Genomic DNA, 11,770 nt, shown 5'->3' on the forward strand with positions numbered 1-11,770 from the left:
CTGCTGTGCACTGAGAAGGGCTGAGGAGCACAATGTCCAGATTCCTCCTGTGGCACCCCTTGGTTGTGATTCCAGGCATTACAGTGTGATTTTCACACTCCCTGTGTTCACAGCACAGTTATTTAATACACTCTCCATCTTACCCTCAGACTTTCCACAATACTCWCTAGCTCTATGGATGTAATTTTTATTTCTGTCAATGGAATGTATGAAAGGAATATAAAACAGGCCATAAAGAACCACAATGCTGCTTGGAGACAGAAGTCTTGCCCAGGGTGCACAGCTTTCATTAGAGGGAGCAGGAAGTGCAAACATGATGTCAGAGCTGCAGAGATTATCTGTACAAATGGTGTTATCATTTAACCCAAACAAACAGCAGGSAAAGGCTCGCCCCCTCCCTTTGAAGACAATGGATGGTTACTAAATTGGACTTCTAATGAAAGCCATTTTCACTGAAACACAAGATATGTGCAACAGTTGGTCCAGAAATGAAAATCTGCTGTAACAGCCAAAAGTCAAAGGCAGCTATAAATACAGGCCTTAATCTTTTCAAGAATCCCTTAACGAAGCCTATAAAACTGATTATATCTTCAGGCCTAACTCAAGTGCAAATTCTTACTCAGAAAAATGTAACAGCCCTGTGATTATGACTTGAAGAGCAGTACAGAGACAAGGAATGAGGATACAGAGTASTGGTCTGAATCCTCACATCTTGGAATACAAATTACATTGCATTYACAATAAACAATTAATGAGACAGCAGAAGCCTTGGCTACAGGTCCATTTTTCTGAGAGAGAAACAATTTCCAGAAGCGGTCAGAGCGGGATGCAGAAACACTGCATCATTCCTTTTAACACAACAGAAATGCTCTTTGATTATTTAAAAGCTTATTGCAAAGATCTGTCTTCAAAACCTCCTATTGCAGGTTTAATAGCAAAGAGGTGCAAGTACACTTACCAGCAACACGGGAGTAAAGTACAGACTTTTGTTTTAACAAAATCTATATTTATACGATTACATTTCCTATGGTTGAGGGCAGCTGTAATTAATGGATTTCCCTCCTTCCCCTAATGCAGTCATTTGTCAATTTAAACACAGAATGCCCAATCAATTTTGATGTATTTAGTAAGCAATTTGTCAGAGTACTGCACACCAGTTAATATATTAATTCTTGTCACTGGCCCACTTCTGACAACTGCAGGCCGTGTCCATAAAATTGGTCCTGATGAGCCRAAACTCTTGCCTGGAATGTGAAGGTGCCCTTGGCGGAGCCAGAGGAGAGAAATCAGATTTCAATCAATTCAATACCTTTTTGGGGCAGTTTTTGGTCAGTTTTCGGGGGTTTATTTATTAACGTGTTAATTGGCCACGTTTCAGATATAGCAACTACTGTGCAACAGAAAAATGAAGAGTGGAGAGATAAGGAAGAGAGGAAATAAATATGAAATGAGGATGTCAGACTTTATGGTAATGCAGTCACCTATTTYCATGGCCATTCCATTACGTGCCATGAACATGTCTGTGTGAAGTCAAACATGAAAAAACATGTGAAAGGCACAGAAGTCACACAAAAGAAACAAGGGATAAGTCAATCAAATGTGCAAAACTTCAGGTCCTGGCAAAAGAGAGGAAAGAATTCATTTGAAAGAAACCTGAACACAACCAGGGGATTGTCATGGACATGGAAAGCACATTTTAACAGCATCCTCAAGAGTTTATACTACCAAAAGTACCTTAATTCCTAAGYACCAAACAGCAGGAAGAAAGCAGGATTTAAAGGGCAATTAATGACAAAACYTGGCAATTCTCTGGAGAAAGCTTTTACAATGTGAGTTCCTGTGGACACCAAAACCCTCCTGTGCACACGTGCAATGCCTTGCACGACTCTCCTCCCACTGCCATCTCTACATGATGGTATCCATGTTATAGGAAAAACACCCAGGAAGAACAAAATGTGMCTTAGATTTCCTTCTGTCATGGTTAGATTCAGAAATTAAACACCCAGGATGAACAAAACGTGACTTAGATTTCCTTCTGTCATGGTTAGATTTAGAAATTGTTCAGGACACAGGTGAATAAAGAGGGAATATCAGAGACACAAATAAGGTAGAATATTATGTATTACATCTGAACAGCATTGAGAAATATCTGATGCCTATCACCCAGCACTGAAAACCTGAGGATTATAATAAATCTAGAGTTTTGTGGGAACTCTTATGTGAACAACAGTGAGAACCTGCTCTGTGAGGAGGAGCTCTCAGCACTGGTTATATCCTCTCTGCGAAGAGTTTGGAGCAGGATGCTGACACTTCCTACAGGCCAGCAGCTTGTGGAATTGAACATGCAAGTTCACTTTCAAGCCATGAACCTACAGAAAGCTGTAAATCCCTCGCTTCCCAGTTTCTCACCTCTGCAGCAGCCCGAGTTGTGCTAACGGGCTCAGGTACACACGAGCTGCACACACTGATCCAGGTTTCTGCAGCAGATGTCACAGATGACCTCAAAGCAATGAAACAGCTGTGCTGATCCACTTACAAATACCCTTGGGATAAAGGTCTTGGACACTTGTTGTACAAAACATTTCTTCAAACAATGGTTCCTTGTTCCTTCCTTTCTAGCTGCAAATAAAACTTTCATATTCTTTAAAAATATTCAAAGCTGAACCTTTTGTGTGTCAATAACTTAACGCAGGATTTTTAGAATATTCTCTGTTTAGCACAAGAAGTCACCRGTCTGGTTTATATTTTTCAAAGACTAAGGAAGATTTTGGCCCTGTGTTTTGGCATCAAACCTCYTATTTATGAAAACCTGGCCGTGCAGCCCTCCAAGCAGCCCGCCAGACGTCTCATTGTTCTGCCCTGCTGCTGACAGAGGTACTCTGTGCTAAAAAGCACACTGAGGGTTTTTCAATGACCCAGGGGGCAAAGGTCACTTATTATAAATGGATAATGAGACCTAATGCAATGTTCTGAGTGTGGACAAAGAAAGGGTCTATCCATACCCCCTTGTGACTTGGTCATTCAGGCTTTTATTTCCCCTGCACACTTAATGGAGCCAAACAATCGGCAGAAATGCTATACAGAAACGGAGAGAAACTGCTGCATTCTACCTCCGAGAGACAGCTACAAATWGTGACCCTGAAACGGCGCCACCGCTGCTCTCAGCACGGCCCTGGCAGACAGATGGAACAGCCCCCCCAGCCCCGAGTCAGCCATTTGCTGGCAATTACAGCCCCCGATGGAAGGAGAGCACATCAAAATCAAACCAGGCTGCAGCTCCCGGCAGCCCAGGGCAGAGCTGCAGGTAAGCAAAGCCATGAGCTGGGCTTAGCAGCTCTTTAACAGGTGTCTTTTGTGGGAAAGCTGCTTTGACTTCATGTTTGAAGGGACTTCACTGAGGAGCTTCCGRCTGATTAAATCCAGAAGATAAATAAAACTTCAAAGACAATCAGACACAAATTTCTCTGTTCTTTCCATTTGCATTTTATCCTCTAGATACTCTTCTATCTTTAGTGGTTATTATTCTATTTTCCTTTCCATTTCACATCCAGCTGAAAAAATTCCTATTATGTAAATTAAAACCTGAATTAAAAGTCTTGTAATTCAAATAACATGAGTTCATTAATTGTTGGAATTAAGTTGCCACTCAYTCCTCTTTCTTTTCTTTAAAAAGTTTTCAGCACAAACCATTTGAAATGTGAATTTGTTCACGTTTATACTGTAGTGTGTAACAATATTTGAGCTGCTAATAAAATGTTAATAAAACACACAGAATGAGCCCCATCCATCCTGACTTCACTATGTGGGATACAAGTGAAATAAGGCAGGAATCTAGCAGAAAACCCCAGCCACAATGCATATCTAATGGTGCTGCACACTACTAATTATTTTTTCATATTCTTTTCTACCTTTTGAGTTTTATCCCAATTTTCTGTGCAGCACAGAAGAATGAAAACTCAAACCCTGCAGGTTTCCCTAACACTCGGATGCAGCAGATGGACAGGTAGAAGCAACTGATCCAATCTGGCACCAGTGTCCCTTTTACCARTCCCATCCAGAGCCCTCCTGGCCCACATGGTCACTTGGTGCATTTGAAATGCCCGTGTCACATCACACTGCCTGCACMACAACTGTGCACAGGCTCTGGTTTCCCCATGAGAACCCTGACAGATGCCAGGAGCTGCTCCCTTGTGAAACTTCAACTGCTGCATCACTCTGATCCTAGACAAAACAGAGATTTGCTCCTCATTTTCAGCAACCTTCTCTTTTAAATTGTCAAATCAAGCAGAAATAGTTATCTGTAATGGGTTTGTGTGTATATATTATAAGGATGCAACATCTGTATATAGTAATAGGTGTATAAATGTTTCTAAATATGCCATGCCATGAAAATCTTGGCTCTCTGGGAATGACATGGCTGGGCAGGACATGGGCCAAGGCAGGTGGGCACCCATCCCTGGAAGCAATGCCAAGGCTCCTGAGGGAAGCAGCTCTCTGAGACTGCCCAGCAACCAGGGCAGAGGGAATGATGGGKTTAATCTCAAATTTGGGAAAGGTTTGAGCTGCAGGTCATRYGATCAGGGAGCAGCCTGTGATTGGTGTGACCATGTCTTGAGTGTCAAGATGTGATTGGTTAAACAGAGCCTGCAAACTGTTAACCCATCACCTATCAGAGATGTGATTGGATAAGAAGGTTTGTGGGTGGAGACTCTGCAGAGCAAACAGCCAATGGGTGTTTAGCCCGGGGAAATTAAAGTATAAAAAGGCACAGTTTTTTTTAAATGAAGGATTTTCTTTGAGCCAGCTAAAATAGAGTCTGTGTCCCCTACCCCCAYCATTGTCACAAGGGAAAATGCAAATGCACTCGCTTGTCACTGGGTATGGAATTCACAGGAGGAAAYGGCCAAAAGCATGGAAGGAATGAGGTGAGGAAACCCCAAAGATTCCGTGGGATCTGTTGGGTCACTCTCAAGGCCAGCCAAGCATTCCCACAGCCTCACAACTCTGATTCATGTCAAGAATCCCAGCACTACATTCACTACTCTGCCCTTACTAACACMGTTACACACAGCCTTAATCTGGGCTTGAACATGCACCGAAAATTGGCTGAAAAACCAGCTCAGAAAGTCACCCTCTGCTTWAAACGTGCACATGAGACAAGACAAGAAGTTGTCAGCTACTCACAGCCAGCCAGAAGATAYTGGTAGTACTGCACAGCATCTGCAGCCAGGAGCAGTGGATGGTTTGCATTAAATGGTGGTTGGAGCTCATTCCACTGAGGAGTTCTGAGGTAAAACACAAGACTATTAATATTTAAGCTAATACAGAGAATGTAAATCAGTGTTTCTGTCATCACATGCAATTATCTATACAAGCTCACAAAATGTTTGTAATTATTTAAATTAGCTTGTTCAAACACTGCAATCCACCACAGGCAGTGGAGCAGCAGGGCCAAATCGTGCAGATTGTGAGGCAAAGACAATAGTTGGTTGTTGACTGCAGCAGGGATTGCGTAAAAAACCCCAGGAAGGAGGTTTAGATTAAGTTGGTAAATATGTTTAGGACCATTGTATGGCATTATATAAATACACAACAGAAACTGGGGAACTTTTTTGTTCTGTTAACTACCCRCTGCTTCCATCCTGTAAAGTCATTGAGCAGTTACAAACTGTGAAAATAAAGCTGTGTAAAGCTATGGATTATTGATCCAATTAGAATATTCAATTCCATTACAACCTACTCATTTCAACAATAATGGTCCCGAAGWCTGTGTTGTAATTTTAATTAGGGTGGGCCATTCCTAAATAGCTTGGTAAATCAAGTATTGATCACTCCAGTCCAGCCATAAGCAGCACTAAGGAATGTAGGAGCCAAGAAAAATCGATAGCAAAATATTTTAAAACGTCAAAAGCACTGACAACACTTTCTCATCAATTTTTCTTTACTTTCTTCCACATGTCAGGAATAATTTCTTYTCCTGTCTTAAGAAATGGTACCTCCAGCTGCTCACAGGGTAACTTGCAATGCTTCATTGTGGGAACCTTGCTCATGTCTCACGGCAGAATTCCGTACTTCAACACTACTAAAATAATTGTTTCTAGACCTTATATAAAAAAAGAATTACAACCTGATCATTCAAAAGCACCAATTAATAAGGTTCTGTATTGATTCATAGACATGGCCATGCAGCTCCACGTGCACAGAAGGATTTAAATGCTTAGTTCCCATTCAGGYACATGAACACTGCCAGAACTGTATGGAAAGGAAGGCTGGAATTTCTCTCCTTCAATAGGAGTCTTTCCATGAGTGACAATCACCATGTAGCTCATTGGAGAAGGGAAATCACAACCATTTGGAGGACAAAAGGAAGGAAAAGTCAGAGGAATGAGGTACCTAACCAAAGTCCAGCTGGCCCTGGGGCAGGTGACCATCTCCAGAGGGGTGTCATCACTGATCTTGGGCGCGGTGCTGAGCGGCCGCGGCTCCAGGACGTGCTCCACCAGGCTCCCGTAGCAGCTGATGATGTACAACGACTCCACCACAAACTGCTTCGACTGATCTGGGGGCAAAAGGAGAGAAAATCTTGTTGCAACAGCACAGCAGGAACAGAAAATGCGTTTACAGAAATAGACACTCTGTGTTCTTTTAATTCTCTTGCTTGAAGGTAAAATGTGAATTAAAAGAATGACACAGAGAAAATCATACGAAATGCACAACTGAAACACAATTGAATTAATATCTCATACAAGAGAAGGTGGAACAGAGTTTCTCACCAAGGTGATTACACATTCCCAAACATGTTGTACATTTGCTTTCTCCTTTATCTCCCCATTTTTTCAGTGCTACTTCACATAATATCTCTGGAGTGAACTACCAAAGTTCAGTTCTTTCACTGCATCAAAATAAAATATCAATTCTTTATTTCACTCATTAAAATTTGTTGTAAATTATCCCATTTACCAAAAGCACCTCAAGTATGTTCCTAAAAATCTCCATTGCCACTGAGTTTAAGGAAYAAAATCCACAAATAAGGACCAATTGTTCAGAACCTGTCACAAAATGAGCAAATAAAGAATTTAAGTTGAAATGCAAGCCCTAATGYCGTAAGACACCAACCTTTTTCTCGTTTGAGACCGGAATTGTTTGCAAACCATGACCTTGAAGATCCAAAGACTGCAGCGACACAAAACTCCCCTCCCACAGACTTACTGGGTGAAATCTGTGGAGCTGGTTTGGATTTGCTTTAAAGAAAGMACAAAATAAAATTATGCAAGTTAATTCTCAAAAAATAAAGATGTCCTTTGCTTAGCTGCAATTGTATGATATTACTTCAGAAATGGTGACTATCTGCAGTTCCCATAAGGCTGAGCAGGATTTACAGATGCTCAGTGTTTCCCAATATTAGGTCCCAAATTCCCCTGRAATACTGAATTCATTAAATTGTAGAGGAGCACCGACTCTGGGAGAAGAATAATGAAGAATTGGAATGTTTAAAAGACCCAATCCTTAACATTTGCATYCAATAGGAACAACTTCTGAAGTAAATACAAATAAATTTTAAATCCTTTGGGAATGAAAACACAGATTCTGGCTCAGTCATTCCAAGTGGTCGATATTWCCCTCCTTTTTCCAAAGGAAGTCAGGAATAACCAAGGGATGTGTGTGACAAAGGGTGGGAGGGAATGACATGCAGAGGGTACAGGGCAAGGAAAGGATGCACACACACATGATCCACGGGTTAGGACACATCAGGAATTGTATCATGGAAAAGCAGATTAAGGGATGCTCTGCCCTGAACCCACAATGTGCATGGAGCCGATCCAGGGGGTSTGRGGATGTTTATTGAGCCATCCTGTGRTGTYTCTGCTCACAGGGATCTGCTGATATATGACATTCTGCTCTGCAAAAACTCAAAACTATGGTCAGAGCATTGTTCTCAGTTCATTAAATCAGGATTTCACCCTTTCCTTAACAGAAAATCTGTTTGAGAAATCCATACAGGATTCCTCCTTCTCCATGTTCCCCTTCTGTTAGTCCTTTTAAWTGAATTATTTTATATTCCTCTCTCTACTCTATTTCACTGATCTCTTCTCTTGCCACCTCTCCCTCTTTTCCACYTTTCTTCTACTAATTTCTTCTTCCACGTAATTGCAGCCAATGATTAGTCCATGACATTAACCTGTTTTTTACATAACAGTCTCCAGTTCTGAGAAGTGTGTGTGCAAACAAAGGACTGCAGGTGTTACAATGGATTTCAGCACTAGAATATGTTAAAACAGCAGAAATCAATTAAAATATTGTATCAGCACAATGATATTTAATTTATACTAACAGATTGTTTACATGGCAAGCCTATGGTCACACGTTACAAATTGAAACAAAAAAGTTCTTTCCAAAGGAATTCCATCACACTGACCAGAGTCCATGGAAAAATTCAGACAAATTTCCATGGATTTGCATCAGAGCTGAAGCTCTTGAATGCGAGGGAGAAGCTGGAATGTCCCAAAAGAGCAGTTGGAATTTATAGTCAGTAACTCTGGTATTGAACCACCACAAAGCACTTAATATCCAACTGTTAAACCTACAGCTACAGATGACTGGTCAGAAATCTGTGCTCCAAAATGCTCTTGACTATAAATGTATTCCCTTGCTTGCAGTGGCACATCACACCTATATTAGGATATTTAAATTGAGATTGTGTTAACTGATAAGTGTTTATTAGCTATAATAAAATAAAATAAAATTGGAATAAAATCAGAATAGATTTTTTCACTTTGAAATAAACAATATTCACASAAATAGTATTTTTAACCAAATTGTATATTGAGAATTATTTTAGCTCTCACTTTCCCAATATTCACATAGTCATATTCCTTCAGATGGTAAAATATAAATGTATCCATGAGTTAGTCTTGTTCCTTACTGATCTGTATTTCAATSAATGAATGATTGGGTTTAATGCAGAAGGAGATTGCTCAGGACAGTGTCACCCATCAATTGATACACAGCAAACCAGGAGCACGGGAATGACTCAGTCATATCCACTTCCTCTTGACAAAAGAATATTTTCATACTGTCCTAATATTCTTAATATTCTCAATTTTTACTCAACACAAGCTGAGGCTATTCAAATCATTTTTCAATTTTTCAATTTTAAATGGAAACAAAACTGGCAGCAAATGCTATTCTCAGCTACAAATTGGAGTAAACTTCTACAGAGACAGAATTGACTTCAAGCCTTGAAGCAGAAGTGAACCTGGGGCTCAAACATCACAGAGTCCTCAACACTCTGAGTCCCCAGACCTGTGTTCAAGCAAATACAATTATAAACAGCCTTAGAGGAAATGGTCTGAGCTCAGTTCTATTTACATCTTGTCTTTAGGATGTACATCTTTCAAGGCAAGCACTTAAGTGTTGGTTTCAGTGCCAAAACCTTTTCCCTTCGAGGATGATGTTTTGTAGACAGAAAGAGCAGACCTTGTAAAACACGATTACTCATGTGGTTAAACTCAGCCCTGCTAGCAAACAAAGACAAGCAAACAAACAAAAAAGAATTGGGCATCTTATTGGTTTGGACAGATTTCTGAAAATACTGCTGAGATGTCAACAAGTTTATTCTGAACCCTCTTGTAACTGAGGAATCTTTCATTTGACCATCATTTCACTTGATTTCTGAGTTTTCATCGATACATTCCAACTCAAATTTCATTCCTTCAGCAAACCTCCAAAGCCCAGTTATTTTCAGTCACAGTAATGCCATTAGAAAAATATCTTTACATGTCATTGCGATATTTTAACAACTTGGAAACTATAAATCCTCATTATTCTGCACATGCAAACACCCTCTCAGCTTTATAAATGACAACAAAACAATAATGTTGAAGGTAGGTGGTGAATGACTTGTTTCTGCTATGAACTCCTGCTCTTTCYTGCTCTTGGCTTGTCAGCACTTCATAAATTATTCCAAGAGCTGAAATTTAGGCACTTTTGGCCTCAMTTTTAAAAACAGTTAATATAAAAACACCTTCAGACTATAGTAACTTCCAAAAGATTGTACCATCATTTTCCAGAGAAGGGATGCAGGAAGAAGTTCAGATTGTTGGGAGTCAATGCTAAAACCAAGACAATGAAGCAAATGGGACCAAAACATTCATTATAATTCCCCTCTTCATTTCTTTCAAACATTAGGAACAACAGCACTGTATTTAAGACRTCAGGAGGACGAAAAGGCAGTTTACTTTCTCCTCTCTGGATCTACTCCACTGTGCAATTATGCTGGAATTTAGTGAGACACAGCAGCAGTTTCACCCCAACTGGATCTATGCAGGAATCCGTATCACAAATACAATGTATTTGGGGGAAATTTGTATTATTATAAACTTTTCTACCATAATATTGGGAGATTATTTCTATCTTAAACGCAGAAGCACCGAGATGAAGATGCAGATGTGGCCAATGACAGATATACACTGACATTTTCCACTGAAAAAGCACAAAAGGAGGTGGGAGGACACTAAAGACAGAAATTAAGACATCACTTTGTCAGAGCTTAAACAGCAGTGAAGAGAMTGAGCTCAGCATGCAGGTCCTTTCATGTTGCCAACACAGTAAAATCAGATTARGACCTGCTGAAACTACTCAGTGCTCCCACTTGTTGATTTTGTAACGCATCAAACTCTGCCAATATCTCTGGAAATGCATTGTGTGAGCTCTCTATAAAAACACTAAGTAGTTACARTATTTTAAATAGCTTACATTTTAATTACTACTTTACTAGTGAGAATTAATACTTTTTAAATATTTAGAAAACCAGAGGCTGCACAGTTGATGATGGAGCTTTATGTCTCATAAAATTCTTCTGGCTCTTAAAWGTATCTTTAAATTCATCATCAAACAAGTGACATGACTTTCAAACAATAAATAAATTGCATCTATAGGAAGGAACTGCCTTATATATTCAAATATTTATAATCAAATATAAGAAKTTTTGATTTTATACTCCCAACCAACAGGCTTCAAATATATGAAATTTATAAACACAAAAGCACTTATTCCACAATGAACCCACTGAAATGGAAACATCYATGACTGCTGAAGGAAAAATTTTTGTCTTGACTACAAAAGCAGCAGCAAAAGTATCAGGAGAAAAATACWGCACAAAATTTGCAAGTACACATAAAATTACAAAAAAAAAAGTCTGTCTCAAAGTCCAGAAATTTTATTTCATTTATCATCGTGCCTAAAACACAAAAACAAAGATGTTTCCAGTTGTCAGATCATGAATAAAGCAAGAAAAAGCACGAAAAGCAATGGTAGGATCCTTTATTCACCAGGCACTTAGCTGTCAAATCAACATTCATTTTGTTTACAGAATTTTAGGTCTCATTAAGACCTTAATGGAAACAACATGATTTCTYCCCCCACCCAAAGTGTGTTTTTTATCCTAATTTCTCTGTAGACTAGTAAGGACCATATTTTTGAGCTAGCACTGGCATTAAACAAACCACAAAAGAGTCTTGTCAAAGACAGGCAACAATTTTGGAGCCTATTTCATACATTCCCCTCTTTAATCTCGGCCTTTTAATCTTGCCTGAATCTAAAATAATTYCTGGTTGACGGCATCTCCTGCTTTGTGCAGGGGGTGCCCCACACAGCCTTTGCTCAGAAAGTCCWCTGCCAAAACTCTTCTTCCAGAGCTTTTGCACTTCTTAGACTGCCATCAGGCAAATCTCTTGGTGCACCATAAACTACATTTAGAAATGGTTCTCAG

General features: G+C 39.7%; 1 protein-coding gene across 7 annotated transcripts in view; it reads right to left on the bottom strand.

Annotated features, from left to right (window-relative positions):
- BCAS3 (BCAS3 microtubule associated cell migration factor) overlaps positions 1-11,770 on the bottom strand; it is a 268,699-nt gene that overhangs the window by 184,915 nt on the left and 72,014 nt on the right. For all 7 annotated transcript variants that reach the window (XR_008966176.1, XM_057378799.1, XM_057378798.1 and 4 more), the window contains exons 10-12: positions 7,117-7,241; positions 6,394-6,559; positions 5,185-5,285 (exon numbers count right to left, since the gene is read on the bottom strand). Coding sequence is in view for 6 of the 7 variants with exons in the window: in XM_057378799.1 (XP_057234782.1) it covers positions 5,185-5,285; positions 6,394-6,559; positions 7,117-7,241 (392 nt within the window). In the remaining variant the exon portion in view is untranslated. The remainder of the gene's footprint in view (positions 1-5,184; positions 5,286-6,393; positions 6,560-7,116; positions 7,242-11,770) is intronic.

The sequence above is a fragment of the Malurus melanocephalus genome, unplaced genomic scaffold, assembly GCF_030028575.1.
Source record: "Malurus melanocephalus ecotype Western Australia unplaced genomic scaffold, MMel_1.1 scaffold_376, whole genome shotgun sequence".
Lineage (NCBI taxonomy): Eukaryota > Metazoa > Chordata > Aves > Passeriformes > Maluridae > Malurus > Malurus melanocephalus.